This window comes from Xenopus tropicalis, chromosome 6, assembly GCF_000004195.4.
Source record: "Xenopus tropicalis strain Nigerian chromosome 6, UCB_Xtro_10.0, whole genome shotgun sequence".
In the NCBI taxonomy this organism is placed as follows: Eukaryota; Metazoa; Chordata; class Amphibia; order Anura; family Pipidae; genus Xenopus; species Xenopus tropicalis.
This window is the reverse complement of record NC_030682.2, coordinates 41,859,558-41,878,213: the sequence shown is the minus strand read 5'-3', so window position 1 is coordinate 41,878,213 and position 18,656 is coordinate 41,859,558. Positions and strand designations below refer to the sequence as shown.

Below are 18,656 nucleotides of genomic sequence, written 5' to 3'. Positions count from 1 at the left end.
TTTGTTGAACGTTACACCAGATAAAAGGCACAAAGAGCAACACCTAGTGGCTACTTACAGCTCTGTTCCATGGAAATTTGGGGAAAATGCTGTGGCTAAGGCAAGCAGCATGCAAGCTCATGTTTGCTGTGTATGCCTGTGTGTTTATTTAATTATACACACAAGTATTCTATGCACACTTTAAGTGACATTGCCATATGCTACTTTACTGTCTGTTTAACAATTAATATATTGGCCACAGTGCATAAAGCCGTCATTATGGCTACATTCACTATCAGACACAAAGGGACTATATTACATTATTTATGACCAGCTTGTTTATGGACTGTTTTCATATCTCTTTGAAATGGCTCTATCATATTTTAACTTTAACCACGTGCTGGTAAGTAATTGTTATTTATCAGGAAATAGGAGACTGCGAAACAGGGTGAGCTGCTTGCTGTGTCCATAAAGGGAGATACACATCCACAGCTTTAGGGTATGCTGTGTAAGACAGCGTTTAATGAACTTAATGTACACTCATTAAGAGATGAATAAAAATAGGGCAACTTAAAACACGCACAGGCTTCATTTCATGCAGAAATCATAATGGTCTTTGGGTATTGAGTCAAATAGTCTGCTCACAAAACGCTATTTTTATATGTTTTTTAATATAGTCAACAAATTTGCATAGTTATTTGCACTGGTTTTTCTAAAATAGAATAAAGAAGGAGATTGTTTTTTAATTCAGGCAGTTTTTATTGAAGATTCAAGTACAATAGCATTCTCATGCAATTTATAATAACTATATTACTAACAAATTACATCCAAAGCATAGACATTCAATTACCATAGTCCTGCTGTATATAGGAAGGAACCAAGGGTGATCGCCCAAAATATTCTGTACCCAACATAAGTAATTACATAGCAACTACTAACGTGGTAACACTCCTGTGTATGAGGGTAACATGCTTTAAGCACTTTATGTAGCCATCTCTAGCCACCTACCCCAAATATTCTGGTGTTTTGTAGTGCTGCCCCTAGCTTTATATATATGACTTTCCAGCATACAAAGGTGCTTCACTAGAAAAATCCAAAACAGGAGATTTTTTACAAGCCCCTTGATAGCTATTTTGAGTGCAGTGAATGCTAACTTTCACTTAACTTCTTATGATTTACTTAGAAACAGATTTTTGCAATCATTTTTTTTCTACATACGGTAATTGTGATATTAGGAAAAATGAAATTCCTAGGTTTTAGATGGCAAGATTTCAAGTTTTTTTCCTTTTTTTATTAATTAAATTATATAGATTGTAAGCTCTACAGGGCAGGGACCTCCATCCTCTTGTGTCTTTGACTCTTAACTTATTGCAACACTACCTTGTATTTATGTGTATTTATTGTTATACTTTGCATTTATCTATTATCTTAATAACCCCCTGTTTGTATTAATGTATTCTACTGTACAGCGCTGCGTATATAATTGGCGCTTTATAAATAAAGATACACATACATACATACATACATACATACATACATACAATTAAATTGTTGGGAAAAACACTGTTGTAAAAAAACGCAAACAATGGCGTTTTGTAGCCAGCCTCAAATTGTGGCAAAGCACAATGGCAAATGTTAATAAATCAGGCCCATGTAATATAAATACACATGGGGAACGTTTACTGTAACACAATACTGACATCATTTATTTATGAAAATAACATTTTTGGCAAACACTTTTCATATTTCATGTATTGGCAGAATAAAGCTCATATCTATCTATCCTTATAGTATGTGATCTATTATGTGGAATGCTCGGCAGGAGTTAATGGATAAGGGGTTTTTCCATAATCTGGATCAGCATTACTTTAGTCTGCTATATATGATTTGCACATAAAATAAACACAACAAGGATTCATTATATCTTAGTTGGGATCAAGTACAAGTTACTGTTTTTTAATTACAGAGAAAAAAGGAAATCATTAAAAAACATGGCCTATCTGTAGTTTCTGGATAAGAGATCCCATACCTGTATAAGGAAAGTCTAACATGAAAATGTGTGACTGTGGTTCATCATTTCACTTCTGCAATGCCTTGTCCTTCAATGTATCAGCTTGAGTAAATGTACTCTTTTTATTTTACAGAAAGTGTATGTGCTACAAATAAAGTCTTTGTGCTAATAATACATCTTATTGCTTTCATAAACACATGGAGAAAAAGTTGTGTACATTAAAATATCAGCAAGTTAACATAATAGGTGGCCATTTATATACTGGGCAAATGCATGGCCATTACTGCCTTCCTTCCTGTAGTTTATTTAGGAGCTACAGATTTGTATACATTTGTCTTGCAGCATTGGATGAATGTTTGTGTATGTATGTTTGTGCTGTGCCTGCTTGTATGTATCTGTGCATGCGTGTGCATGCTTATGTGTGTTTTCATATGCGTGTTCATATGTACACCGGACAAAGGGACTAGAAGTCTAAAGTGCTATTTTATGTGATTTAGTGGTCAAGGTTCTGAATGAGTTCTAAGAAACATGAATAAATGGAACTTTGAACTGAGCATTAAATAAAATACTGTCACCTTGAATAAACTGACAGCGCCAGTAAGTCTGTTCCAGAGTAATAATAACTGCTGATGGGTGTCTCTGGCCTTACATGATAGATACATACTGTCTGCATGTTGTATACCAACTTTTCTATGAATTAATTGGACCTTCAGGACGTAACCAGGAAGGTAGCACTTTCCCTGTGAACTGATAGACTCCAGAAATAGCTCACTGAGGGGTGTATAACAGGGCAAAAAGATGTTTTCCTAATATCAGTGTTTCCTTCCAACAGCACATTCAACGGCAAAGAAAATGTGAAAACCAATATATATATATTTGTATGTGCTTCATTTCCTTTTGCATAGGCACAGTCTGTGTTTTCACTGTCATCATAATCCAGTCATGCTTAAATAGACTGATGGTGCTTTCTGATTGTAGACTCCTAATTTGCATGACATTCTTATTAATGAGGCTTTAGCTTCTTTACATTGAGAAATATATTCAGCCTTTCAACCCTTTCTGTTAGTTTGTGTTATGAACTGCACTACAGAAAAGCTTTAGCGTTTAACAATAAAATTATATATATTATTAATATCTCCCACATTGCTAAAATTCCTGTTCCTTCCCACAGCCTAAGGGAACAGAGCCTAAGGGAACAGAATGCCCTGCCCTTACGCTTAATAGAAAGAAATGGTCACAAGTCACTTGATTTCCTCTGTACTTAAAAATAATTTGTTGGGAGTGAGGCATTTACAGTGTGCTTATTCACTATTTACTGTTTTCTATTTATATCACTATTATTCAGTGTGTTTGTGTATGTACAAATTCTGGTGTCACAAAAATGCCGCAGATGTGCCTCATCCATTAAAAATCCCTTGTGAGTGTTTTTAAGCCAAGCAATATCTCTTCCCAGAATAATTAACCAAATCAAGGCTGAAAGATATTTTTGTTCTGGTAATGCACACAAAAATAGATTTAGCCCTTTATCTATCATCTATCTATCTATCTATCTATCTATCTATCTATCTGTCTATTTATTTATCTATCTAAGTATTTTGCTATTAATCCTTTTTTTATATACACATATTGTCTATCATCAACTATCTAGCCATATAGCCTCACTCTGTTCATCTATCTATCTATGTATTATCTATCTCTATCTATCTATCTATCTATCTATCTATCTATCTATCTATCTATCTATCTATCTACAATCTATCTATCTCTCTATCTATCTATCTTCATCTATCTATCTATCATCTATCTATCTATCATCTATCTATCCTCTTGCATTTGTCTATTTGTTCATCTATCTATATCTGTCTATCTATCTATCTATCGATCTATCTATCTATCTATCTATCTATCTATCTATCTCATTTGTCTATTTGTTCATCTATCTATATATGTCTGTCTGTCTATCTATCTATCTATCTATCTCTCCGGTGCTAAATACGGTTGCTCCATTGAGATGGCAGATGGGTTAACCTCTCTTTCTCCATTCTCATTCCATATGTTTATTACAGTGCAGTTAAGAATGTATGGAATGTATGTCAAGGCGAATCAGTGTAGGAAGCCCTACTATGGCTTGTACTGTTGCTATTGGAAGACCAAACATAGGGAAGAAACATTTAAGAAACATTTAAAAGTAGCTTTGCATTAAATGACATTATATCCGTGCCAGGCAAAAGGTTAATACTGCTTATTGTTTTGAATTAGGAGTACAATACATATGGTTGGTGGGTAGGAGAAATGAAGGGAACCATTGGCTTGGTGCCTAAAGCGTACATAATGGAGATGTATGATATTTGAGAGGCCTGGGTAAGTACATTTTAATCCAATCTACCATAATGGCTCATATGTTCTCCTGTTCTCTGTTTTATAAGCATTTCCTTCCTAAAACCTCTGCAGCAGTTATATTAACTTAAGGACTGTGGCAAAAAATAGCTTTTAAGCTTTAATTAATACCGCTCCATTAGTTGTCTGCATGCAATAGCATCCCGCGCCACAGCCACTGAGCTCAGCACATACCTCTGCGCCATCTTGCCACTCTTTTTCCCCTTTAGTCAAACAATTTCATTGGCTTCTACTTTCAATACTCAATGTTTCAATGTTTTATAGTCTAAATATTATTTTGCTTTTCTTCCCTGTCAGAAACCATCTTAACCCAAAGCACCTGAACATTAAGAGACGAGACTCGCAATATTTCTCCAACAATTGTGTGAAATTGCTCTGAATATATTCAATTGCCATTAGCAGCATGAAGTACCGTACTGTTGCAATATATTTACAATATAGGTATATGAATATAAAAATGATTGACTTTGTTCTTAAGGTGTTTTGACATTTATTCTGTGCCTATTAAACTTCTATTGCACCAGCCTGAGATATTATATATTCCAATACCGAAGCCATTCTTTTTCTTGTTCTCTTGACTGCATAGATATACATTAGATGAAATGTGAATTTCCTGCAGTCATGTATAGATTCTAGAATAACCAAAATAAATAAGAGCATTTAACTTTAACAATTTTATTACAGGTATGGGTTCTGTTATCCAGAAGGCTCGGGACATGGGGTTTTCTGTAATTCGGATCTCCATACCTTAAGTCTATACACCAATTTATACCCTATAGGATTTTTTTTCCTCCAATAGGACTTATAGTATATATATATATATGTATATATTATATATATATAATAGTCCAAGATACTGTTTTATTATTACAGATAAAAAGGAATTATTTTATTAAAATGGACTCTATGGGAGAGATGGTCATCCTGTAATTCTAAGCTTTCTGGATAGCGGGTTTCAGGATAACGGATCCCATACCTGTAATATGTTTAAAATGCAAATGTTCAGTGTGTTTTCTTTTTCTTCAGGTCACTTCTAGTTATAATTAGAATTTCTAATGTCTTTTATGTCACTTTATTTAAGATTGTTTAAATTAAAAAAAAAGATGTCTAGTTACATAAGCCTTTATTGTTAATGTGTGTGGCTATTTAAAAGGAGTGCTTTAAAAATAAATGTTGATAAAGCTTTCATTTGCACACTTTTTTTATCTGGGGACTATGCCTTAATATTCTTTTAAACAATATGTGTAAGTTAGGTTTAACCAAAAAAAAAAAAAAAAGATACAAATGCATGCAATGACCTGAGTGTCCAGCAGGTGGCAGGTATTTGATACAAATGATTAAACCGAAAATCCTATCCCCCACCCCCCCAAGAAGTTATTTTGAGTGTGCAAAGAATAAGGAAAAAAAAAGAAAAAGGACACAGACACATAGAGCTGCCTTTAAACATCTGCTTATAGTTCTTCCTGTGGCTGTCCAGGAGAGGGAGTCCTACACCAGCTGATAAACACACAGTTTGACCTTGGGTTACAGCTTAAAATGACAAGACTTAATGGCGAACCTCTCTTAATCTCCCCATCCCTAGACCTGTGCGATGCTAAGTATACAGAATATCAGAACAATATAGGCAGGTTGTCATGCCCCGCTCTTCCCTAACGCACTAAATACGCCCAACAACTATAGATTCCTCTCAAAATAAAACTCCTAAAATATTTCCTACACGATCCTTACATGATCCACAATAGAACGCAGTACTGTACCCTATTCGGCAGCCTCGGCGCTGGGAGATAGTTCCACCCTGCACATTTCTAAGGTTCAAATAAAGTTTAATCGTTGGAAAACCTGTTATGATGCTAATAATTCAACAGCCTGCTGTGTTACTAATGCAATGACTTTGTTATGATTAATTTGGAAAATAGTGTGTTGATTGTAGTAATTAAGCACAACAAGGTGAAGTAAATGATCCTAATGCCATCTGGCCTGCATGCACAATGAAGAAATACTGTTTTGCTGTCAAGTAGATTTATTCAGAGAAGTTGCATTATCGCAAAATATCATTTATTATTTCATCACGCGGGTTTTTTTTTTTAGAAAAATCTGAAATGAACATTTAAGAAACTGTTTTGAATCATGTGCATTTTTACCATACTTGGAAGCCATTATCCAGGAACCCTTTATCCAATAAGCTGCAAATTACGGGAAAACCATCTCCCTCAATTTTAATCAAATAATTCACATTTTTAAAAATTATTTCCCTTTTTTTTGTGATAATAAAAATGTGCCTTGTACTGATGGAAACTAAGATAGAATGAATCCTTATTTGAGGCAAAACAGTTCTAATGGGTTTATTTAATATTTAAATTAATTCTAGCAGAATTAAGGTATCAAGATCCAAAGTACATATGAACCCCTTTTCCAGAAAAGTCCAGGTCATAGACATTCTGGATAACAGGTCCCATACCTGTATATGAGTTAATAACAAGGCGTGTGTGTTCACTACATACACCTTTGACTTGGGCTGAATTTGGGTAAGGGCAGAGAATTAACCTCCCAACATTCCCATTGGGAACAACAGAACATATAAGCCCACTCCCACAGTTGGTCCTGACCAGACCAGGCGCTGGGAAGAAGGTGTGGGTAGTAGAATTAAGTAGGATGACATAATATAGTTTGCATTTCCCAGAGTAACTGTTGCTACATAATCTACAATAAGGTTTTACTACAGGGCCCCCAAACAGCAGCTACTGCCTAATATGAGAAATGATAATAAGTTTACTATTTGTGGAGTCATTTCTGCCCTAAGCCAATCTTGGCCTTATGCACTTTTATGTAGTCAGAAATAAGGGATCTGGCGTTTCTGCATCACGGGAAAGAAACATGTTTCCTGTGATAAATGTGTGCATGACACATGATATTGGTATTGTACAGCCTAGAGGCACGATATATAGAGTAGAATCAACCCACCACATGGAAAAGTTGGGCAGCATTGCTGTGTTTGAAGGCAGTCTGAAAGAATACACTGATCTCCTTTAGTTATAAAGGTATGGGACCTGTTATCCAGAATGTTTGATGCTTTTCAGATAAGTGATCTTTCCGTAATTTGGATCACCATATTTTAACGCTACTTAAGAATGATTTATTAATTAAACCCAGTAGGATTGTTTAATCTCCAGTAAGGTTTATTTACAGTATATTTTAGTTGGCATCAAGAACAAGTTACTGTTTTACTATTAAAGAGAAAATCAATCTTTTTTTAAAAAATTTGAGTTATTTGATTAAAATCGAGTCTACAATCGTCCTGTAATTCAGAGCTTTCTGGATAACGGGTTTCCGAACAGATCTTTATACCTGTACCAGAATGCTCATGCAGCTTCCTGGTTAAAAACATATCTTTTCTCTTTTCCCCTTAATTACTTACAGCATTTTTGAAGTCTGGGGGCATAACTGTGAGATTATATTAGGCATTACACAGCTGAGGGAGTCTTTGTCTGGACCAAAGGCACAAGAACTGAACCAGTGTCCTTAAGATTCCTTTTAAGACCAAGTTGGTTACAGAAAGGATATTAAAATAATGTTGTATTTTAAAAAGCCAAGGTTGGTCCACAAAAATATTATGGGCCCAGCCCCAATCTGCTTCAATGTACTTTTGTAGGGAAAGAAAGAATTGGAATAAATTGCCTGGGAGTTGTGTTCAGCCATGTGGCAGCCAGAACATGTTACAACGATGCTGATGGTTTCTAATTAGGAATCATATTTGTGCAAGGATTCCAAATGTCATTACTGTATGTGATATACACACTTCATTTAATACTCCTGTAATACTGAATACTGCATCTACATCAATGTTTTATCTCTCCTTATGACAGATTTAGTTCCTATAAAATTCTACACCCAGCCCTGCGGAGTACCTGCTACACGTTTGGGATTGGAAGATATATTGGAAACATTTATTTTAAAGCCACGATCTATTGCTATTTAAAGGGGGTATTTAGCAATGTTGCTCAATACGAATGTTCTAATGCATGATGGGAGATGTAGTCCAGCCTTCATAAAGATGCATGTTTGGACCAGGTCCTCCTGCCTACTCTGCCCACAACTGAACCTCCATTGTTAGTTCCATGTATTTGGTGCAGAAAAAATTCAATATTTATCTTATCTCTAAACAGCCAAACAGCATAAATCCACCATTCTGAAGTTTTATTTCAGTGTACAGTTTCTTAGTAAGTAGAAACTGCAGATTAATGTTAATATTAGGACATCTGTCCTGCATTTGTAAATAATCTTGTCTACCTTGGAGAGCTTGGGGGGGGAGCAAAAGGGTCAATTCTAATGCAAGTACATGGTCCCTTCTTTAAGGCTGAGCATCAATTTAGCCCTGTTAGGGCTGTGACAGACAGGGAGACTAGTCGCCCACAACAAATCTCCCCGAAATACCATCCCACCAGTGAGTATGTAAATCGCCGGTGGGATGGCATACATGGCGCTGCAATTTCCCCCGAAATCACAGAAGATGCCTTGAGATGGATTTGAGATGGATTTACATACTCGCCGGTGGGATGGTATTTCGGAGAGACTAGTCGCCCGCGACAAGGGAGATTTGTCGTGGGCGACTAGACTCCCTGTCTGTCACAGGACTGTAAGTGCTTTGAATTGTGTAGGAGGAAGATGCAATGAGGGAACAAAAGAGGTGTTCCATGATTTAATAAGTGCATTTAGACAAAGATCAACCAGACAGAGTGAATTAATGTGTATAGGTGTGACCTGTTGGAAAAGGTAAATACATGCACAATAAATAAAAATTCAAATAAGAATCTATGAATCCATGAAGTTACAGAGTGAGGCCTGGCACAATAAAAATCCTGATGGTGAGTATACGCGGATATTATACATGAGGTCAGCATTCCAGGGGCATTTAAGGCAGGGGTTTGAGACAGCTGTCCCAGTCCCATTAGGTACTAAAGAACAGCATGTTATATCTATGCACTCCATACACTCACCCTTTATCTCCTCAGTTGCTGAAATTATGTGTCCAAATGTTGCAGAATCTGAAGTAGAATCTGAAAGGAAAAGATCCCTCTTATATGAACATATTAGATGACAGATGTACTTCCCAGCAACTTTTCATGTTTTTTGTTAATTTATTAGCAGAGAATGACCCTAGCAACGAGAAAAAGCTATTTCAATAATATATTTACTAAATGGGTAAAGCCTACAGTGGAAAAGACAGACACAAAGATTCTCCATGAAAATTTTGCACCTGAACTAAACCCATTGTATTCTACAGAGTTTATATGTTATCATGATGCTGCAGCCTTTTATTTATATAAACTATAGTAGTGTATCTGTAGCAAATTCGGTTTTTACTATGGCAGAGTGACTATATTATATTTCAATGCAAATAAAACCATGTTATATTTTTGGTGCCACTGGTCCTTTAACAAATGAACCCTGTATCCAGTGTCAGACTGGGGTATCCAGGGCCCATTGGGAACCCAAGTCGCCTCTCTGCCACATCAAAACCCTGCCCACAGCCTTGCTGCCGCATATCAATGTTCCCCCTCGCTGCTACTTGCTGCCTGACATTATTAATTCTGTACCTCCAGGGAATAAAATAAATATGGATGTGCTTTCCGCAGTAAAACACACAGCCATTTTTATTTTTGTTTCCTTTTGTGTGTAGGTTGCTGGCAGGTGAAAGGCCCCAGAGGATTGGGGCCCAGCAGGATTTTTCCCGGTACCCCAGTGGGACAGTTCAACTTTGCCTGTATCTGTTTATTTACCTGAATGAGTCACAAGTCATGAGCTTATATACAACCCATTGAATAAATCAGTGGAAGTAAAACAGTAACAGAGATAAGTAGAATTGCCTAATATTGAGCAAATGGGCCACATTCATTCCTGGAAGTGTCATTAGGAGATTTCTCATTCTAGTTCTTATCCTTGCCCTCCCTCCAGCCATTTGCTGTGCCAGACTCTCCAACATCTGCAGCTCTTTCTGCAATGCATCACATCTGGCTAGTGGTGGAAATGGCAAGATTTCTTAGGTTTGGATGCCCTGTGAACAGTGTGCTTCCTGACCCCCCACTAAACTGAATGGCTGTATGTCTGGTGGCATATTACATGGTGAAGCAGTGTAACATACCAGGCCTGGACTGGGGGCAAGTGCTTTGTAGATGAGCACTAAAGGCAAGGGCACACTAAACACAAGCACACAGTCGATATCTGCCTACAAACGGAAAGTCTCATGTGGATATCAGCTGTGTTTGCCTATCCCCCATGCGGATTCAGTGCTTCCAGGCACAGGAACAACTAAAAGATTTTTTAAGTGTCGGGGTGCCCTTGCCCTTAGGGATGCACCCTTGTGCCCCTTAGTGCTCTTGCACCTGCACCCCTCTGGGGCCATAAACTGTATGACCCCTATAATGTTCGTGCTTATCAAATCATCTGCTGTACCATTTTTTACAGTTCCAGACTTTTAAGTTTTTCAAGCTTTTTTCTGAGCTTTAAAACTCACAAAATCGAAGTATTCACACTGTGAGTTTATTTGAAGTGGGAAAAAAACTCGAAAATTCACAAACTCAAAAATTGATAAATAAACCCATAAATGTATAGACTAAGGAGTCTGTCATTGCTGAAATTTAACATTGCTAACTTGGGGTTACAAAAGAAAACCACAAGGTTTAGGGGTCAAGTCTAAGAATTTACCCTCAAAAAAGGTCAGGAATGTACATGCAATTGTTTTAGGAATGTGTTTATTCATTTATAAAATAGCCTGGCTCTGTGTAAAGCCCTGTGTAAAGATGCTAGTGCTATATAAATGAAAGGTAATAATTATAGTAATTCAAAATGAAAAGGAGATTGAAAATGTGGAAAATATAACATGGCTGCACCTAACTGCTATTTTATTCATTTTCTACAAACTCTGCAGAGAATGCAGGAAATACAATATTTTTATAGACAACACTATTAGAGCAGCATCTTAGCCCAGGTATTATTAACAGTATTACTCTTATCGCCAGAAGGGTTGATATTAATTTATTGACTTAAACCAAATGCCCCAAGTCATTGTTATCTTCAAATGCAAGTCATCGGGCAGATGATAATCTTCTACAAAATAGAGAATTCTGTAACCATAATAAGTAACATAACTATCTAGTGCCTTTCTATCAGCCATAAGATCCTCTCTGATAGTGCAGGGTATTAACGGAAACACTTTGCTCAATATCATTTCTTTTTCATGTACAGTATATTGATTTGAGCTTGATGTTCACATCAGTTAGACAGTATTTTCTTCAAAACTGATTTTATTTTAATATTCTACATTCAGTATCCTGTTTCTATTGTGTTGGAAAATAAAGACAACCAAAGCAATGTGATGGCATAGGAAGATGTTGGGTTTAAAATAATGTTATATTATACTTTGTTTCTTTATGGAACACAGATATTCATTATCATACTCATTACTGCTGATTATTGTTCATTACTGTTCAGTTTTACACATTCTCAGCTATGGGGTCCCATTATTTCCTGTACAAAATAAGGAGTGGCATCATTCACTAGTGCACGTGGCTGAATTAGCCATACGGCTAAGGGCTATCGGGAGGACCAGTCCACTCTTGTACTGTATGTACAAAGTCTGGCATAATTAGACAGGCTGCTATCTTTTGTAAGTGCTTTACAGCCCTTGGGGAGTACTGTACATTGCCCCCTGCATGGGGAAATAACCTTATGGCAGCCCACTAAAAAAATATATGAGTATCCCTATATAAAATGTAGTAGGGTTAATTTATTAAGTTATATGACTTATTTATTTGCCAACTTTCCAGCTGGAGATACCAGAGATTCCCCAAAGGAGACTGAATGTATTGAAAGAGGCATAAATGCAGGCTTATTCTAGCTGTTCAACAGAGTTTTGTGTCCAAATGCCATTTGTGGTCACCCTTTTCCCCTTCCTTTTTTACTTTTGCATGTAATATGTAACAGACTGAATGTAAATGATTATCCAAGCTCGATAACGTGTCTAATAAATAATATGCTACGTTTGTAAAATATGTCAAAAATCAATAAAAATAAAAGTATATAAAAAAAATCTGACAACATCATCTTGTTTGTAAACTGCATAATTTTTATCTGATTTAGAATTTTTGTACCTTTGTGTATGATTTGCAAAGTCTTTACTGAGACTAAATTGTTTGCACCACAGTGTTATTCTGCCCCGTGCGCCACAGTGTTATTCTGCCCGGTGCGCCACAGTGTTATTCTGCCCGGTGCGCCACAGTGTTACTCTGCCCGGTGCGCCACAGTGTTATTCTGCCCGGTGCGCCACAGTGTTATTCTGCCCGGTGCGCCACAGTGTTACTCTGCCCGGTGCGCCACAGTGTTATTCTGCCCGGTGCGCCACAGTGTTACTCTGCCCGGTGCGCCACAGTGTTATTCTGCCCGGTGCGCCACAGTGTTATTCTGCCCAGTGCGCCACAGTGTTATTCTGCCAGGTGCGCCACAGTGTTACTCTGCCCAGTGCGCCACAGTGTTATTCTGCCCGGTGCGCCACAGTGTTACTCTGCCCAGTGCGCCACAGTGTTATTCTGCCCGGTGCGCCACAGTGTTATTCTGCCAGGTGCGCCACAGTGTTATTCTGCCCGGTGCGCCACAGTGTTATTCTGCCAGGTGCGCCACAGTGTTATTCTGCCCGGTGCGCCACAGTGTTATTCTGCCAGGTGCGCCACAGTGTTATTCTGCCCGGTGCGCCACAGTGTTACTCTGCCCGGTGCGCCACAGTGTTATTCTGCCCAGTTTAAGCCTCATGTTTCCTCTTCCCTATTACAGTTATTATTCTTCACTGTTCTTGGGACTGATCTGATCTGTCTTGTCCCAGTTCTGACCCCTGTCTGTTTCTGATTATATCTCTGTTTTCCACATGCCCTGATTGATGCCTGTTCTCTTGAATCTGTCTGCTTGCCTGTTTTCTGACCATACTGATTTCTTAATTTCCTCACTAAAAACTGTTCTTAACCCTGTCTTAGTGTTTTTAATGTGGCTTTCTCCCGACTCCTGCTTCTAGTTGTGAGCTAAGCTGGGGGTGTTATTTGACCCTATGTATTAGTGCTGGTGGCCCAAATAGCAGAGCACTCCATCAGAAGGTCAACATGGCTGTTTTATGGGAAAAATACAGAAACAATTCTGCATCTTCAGATATGTGTGGCTCTAAATAAGAAAAAGCATTTTGGTCTCTTGTTACTTTTGAATTATAGTATAATGCTTATATTATGAACAACAGCAAGGAAAGCATTTCTTGATGGTGACCAAAAGAACGGTACTAACTATGGATGTACATGATTAAGTCAAAACCATCAATACATTCAGCATTGCCATCTATTTAAGCTTTTCAATTTATTCTAAATCACAAAGAAATGTTCATTTAACATTTTCAAGCAAATTTTTCATTTTATAGACAGGTGCATAGCTACTAATTCTACTGTACAATAGTACAGAACTACCAAACAAGCTTTTGTAGGAACCATGAAAGTGGGGGTCTCTCATGCTTTAGTTGGGACAATTAACGTACAATAGTCACAACATTATAAGGGTGATCTATAGTTTTCTTTTTGTGGAGTTTAGATACTAAAGAATTCCTTTCTTTCAACATCCCCCCCCCCATGGGTCATAGGTTTCTTATCTCCCTATTGCAATATACTGAATTTTTTATGTATGTATGTTTTATTAATGGTTTTAAATGATTAAAACATATATACAGGTATGGGACCTGTTATCCAGAATGCTGGGGACCTGGGGTTTTCCAGATAAGGGATCTTTCCATAATTTGGATCTCCACAATTCGTCTGCTAAAAATCATTTAAATATTGAATAAACCCAATAGGATTGTTTTGCCTCCAATAAGGATTAATTATATCTTAGTTGGGATCAAGTACAAGGTACTGTTTTATTATTACAGAGAAAAATAATTATTTGCTTATAATGGAGTCAATGGGAGGTGGCCTTTACCTAATTTGGGAACTTTCTGGATAATGGGTTTCTGGATAAGGAATTTTTTTTTATGTAAAAGAGTGCTGATTAAGCTTAGATAGTGAATTGTACTGAATGTCTGGATATCCTAAACTTTATTAAGGTTGTTGTTTTTCAAAATAAAAATAGCCCAAAATTCACATAAATGGCGAGGGCTTTTAAACAGTCTTTCGAAACTCAAGAGCTGTGGCTGCGAGAGCAGACACCCCCATCATCCTGGATTAGATATCAGGTGTCAGAAGCCTCGGCTTATTACTGGAGCTGTGATGATAAACAGTTAAAACCATAATGATATTAAAGGCTAAAGAAATATCGCCATGAAAAGACAGTACCCATTTATTATTTATACAATGTAAAAGAAGTGTTTGGCACTGGCATCTTGTAAAAGTTAAAAGGTTATGTATATCCCGGTTTGCCATATGTCGTATGTCTTTCTATCTTTCTTTTCTTTCTTTCATTCTATGAACAGGAAATTAATGTTTATATATTGGATATCAATGTCTTTTCTTGCTTAGTCTCTCAGACTAAATGAAATTCTGAATGTTTAATTGTTTCTCGGCTTTACAAACTAAGAGAAACAATGCTAAATATTTTTTAACACTTTACTTTGAATTTTGACATGGAAAAAAAGGACTCGTTTTTCTCAAATCATACATTATGATAGAAATCTTACTACAATGAGATGGGAATACAATTATGTCATGGTTGCTTCATTTACCATGAATGTATCCATATATATTAACATTACCCCAGTCCAGATATAGCAGGAAGTATGAACTATTATTTACCCAATTCAGTTCAAAAGCTCATAGTATTAACACACAATTTTACAAATTTGGATAAAAAAAGAAAACAGAATAGGATATAAAAATGAAAAAAAACACTTCTAGGTTTTTTCATGCATTAAAACAATTGAAGACTTTAGTATAGAAGATTTTGCAGCTGGGAGTCTTGGTTACTGGTGTCTCTGAGTCAAAATATGTGATGAATAAAAAAATGGCTGATAGAATTGTAATTTTTCCTTCTCAATCCACAAGATAAATATGTCCAGGGACTGCTTAAATTACATTGTGTGGGAAAATCTTTACTAGAGCATCCAGTTATTTTAAATAATGGCTCATTGATAGCGTGTGAGTTGAATTTTGTAGGTTTTGGGATGGTAGAGACATTTTTTATGTATCAGTTATACTGCTTTGATCACTACGGAAAACTCCAGAGTATTTGTCAGTAAAACAGATTTCCAGCTTATTTACAGCGGATAAATGCAGCAATAATGCAGAATAATAAAAAATAAAGTCTGTTACATGCATGTTTCCTGACAAAGATACCTTGTTTAATTTTTAAAGCTAGTGTCCTTATCAAAATATTTATAATCGTAAACTATGGCAATATTTTAGGAATATATATTTTCAACTAGTCACTCTGCTATACCATATTACAGTTTTAATCATTTTTTAATACCAATTTAAACCAATTTATGTTATCGATAACCTAGAATGGTTGCCAGCGCAGAATGTACGAGCGTTTCTCCCTGATAATAATTAATATCACTACTGAAATGACGTTAGAGCATTTATTAATTAACATCCAGGTTGTAGAATAATCTTTTTGGTGTTACTTAGGAGAATATATGCAATACAATTGGAGAGTATAGGCAGAGCTTTATGATTATGTTCTAGGGAATGATAACACATTTCACTTTTTCTGCTGCGGACCCAAATTCCGAGGAGTTTACATAGCACAGATGGGGCTTCCAAATGTATTTCAAGATGCTGCTGTAGTTCAGTGAGTGACCATCACCAGCAGATTGGGATGCTCATTACTAGACTTTGCTTGACTGCACTCTCCAATGCACTGCTCTACTATGTGTTATGACTGTTTGTTTCATCTGAGATGTTACCATTACTAGGAAACCACAGGAGGGCAAAATGATATCTTTAGCGCTGAAAAGGTTAATTAATATGATTAGGAGAGGTGAGCGTGGATTTTCTTTTCTCAATTTTTTTTTTACTGCACTCAACAATCCTGTTTATATAACTGGTACATTAATATGAGAGAGCTGAAGGATAATCCATTCTAATGAGGCCTGGTCTGTTGGCTGTGCTAGAGTGGATGATTCATTTGTATGCTACAAAGCATTTAGAAATCTTTGAGCCTCCCATGGTGGACGCTTGAGGTGCGGATCATCTGTTCATACTTCAGGGGGTCTTCATTGCTCCAAAAGGCATCTGAGCTAGGAGAGAGCAGCTAAGCACTTTTATTCAAGTGTTTATTTCATTAACTATTCCATATTTACTGTTGGTTGCAACACATTGCTATTGCAATGTACTTATTAGACTGTCTGTTAGACAGCAGTAAAACTATTCCCTAGCTGCATCGCTTGCCTTTGCCTCTTAAAAAATGACAATGTCTCTGTATCCAGCATCTATATACATATTATGCATTTTTTGCATGGAAAATGTTGTTGGTCCAACGCTCCTTAATTATTAAACAAACTGTAATGGCTGGATTGCTGCATATTAACGAGTTCCAGATAACCCATTACGCACAGTAGGCACATACATCTGGGACTCTACTGAGCAGGAAAAGTATACATGCCAGCCAGGGCCAACATAAAGGATAATCATAGGAGCTTGCATCCTTGACATACGGTATACGGCTTTGTATATTTATAATATTATTAGCCCACAGACCTGCATGGTGCCACCTTGAAGATGTAGTGAGGAGTTATTGCCCCTAGGAGCCCAGTTCCCCATTCATAAAAGAATAGAGGCATTATTCTAGGGAGAATATGTAATGTATTGGCCTTCTGTATTGGCCCAAGGCCACTGCAGCCAATGAAAATCACTACATGCAACAATGCAGACTTATGTTGCTTATGTATACTGTCAGATACTTAATAGAGGGACCAGTACACAATACATACAAAGCATACAAAATATGAAAATCCCTTTACAGGTTAGTAATTAATTCAGATTCACATTACATGGCAGCATAGAAACAGTTCTGCATTAGAATTAATTAATAATTGGCTCCGTAGCATCAACTTCTATGACAGACATTTCCTCACTTTAGGCCAGTTTTATTTTGATGAGAAAAACATATCTCCTAATTCAATTCTTCCCCATAGAATTATATTGCATTTTCATAAAATAAATCTTAAGATAAGCTTTTCTCATGGAATTGAATGTGGTCCTTTGTGCTATTGTTTTTATGATTTGCTACAAACCCTATGCTTCTCAAGGGCAGCTCAAAGAACACTGAGCATGTGCAGTGCCACTGGCATTCCAAAGATGACCTAACAAGATCCATGATGCCCCCATCTGCTGTGAACAACTTTGAAGGCCTGGGTTATTATTGTTATAGGGTTGCTGAACCTCTGGGATTATACATTAAATGTAATCTATTAACTTAATATACTATACTTAATATAATATACACTATTCATTTTTAGGATTTTGCTCTGATTAACGGCTATGCAGAAAGCCTTGAATGATTAATATAGGAGGACTACACTGAATATATATTATTCAATATTATCTTGCTCACCTGAGGCATTCTGGCTTATCATTAGGTGCCAAGGCAGAAAGCATGTTAGGAAATATTATCCAGCAACCGCTGGGGATTCAGAGTTGAACAACGGTGCCCACTGTAATATTACAGGCCTATTGATATCACTATATCAGTAATATACTTCCCCCAACTGACTATTTGTAAGTTTTATGTACTATGTACTAACAACCTGAAATGCATGGCATAGTGGAGTTGGGAATAAACTTAGCATTTCTTTAATGAATTTAAATCTAATTAAATAAGAAAGCGTATGTATGGCAGCAGTGTCTGAGCTCTGTAAGGATTCTGCCTACTTCATATGGTGCTTAAAAAGCAGATTTTTTAGCCAGAGGACTATTTTAAAAAGTTCTTTTATGATCATTTGTCATAAACTTCAGGGGCATTTATACCTGAGGGTGAAGAAACCATAGGGTTGATTCACTAAAGTGCGATAACGCATATTGCATGCTTTTTTGCGTTAAAATTGACGCAAAAAAACGTGTGATTCGCGTGCGTTAAATTTCACGCTACCGCATGCGTTAATTTGCACGCCGAAATAATACTAACGCATGATTCACAAACACTTAGACACGCTAAATATCGCATTTGTCTGTGCGAAAATTAACACCTACTTGAGGCAGGCGGTAATTATAGAAAAGTACAGTTCATGAGCTTTTGGCAACACAACATGGACTTT

At 36.8% G+C, this 18,656-nt stretch overlaps 1 protein-coding gene across 1 annotated transcript in view; it reads left to right on the top strand.

Moving 5' to 3' along the window:
* Window positions 1–5,572, top strand: part of skap2 (src kinase associated phosphoprotein 2) — a 148,710-nt gene extending 143,138 nt beyond the window's left edge. The window contains 2 exon segments of the mRNA NM_001114212.1: window positions 4,250–4,351; window positions 4,685–5,572. Coding sequence (NP_001107684.1) covers window positions 4,250–4,342 — 93 coding nt within the window. The 3' untranslated portion in view covers window positions 4,343–4,351; window positions 4,685–5,572.
* The last annotated feature ends 13,084 nt before the right edge of the window (window positions 5,573–18,656 follow it).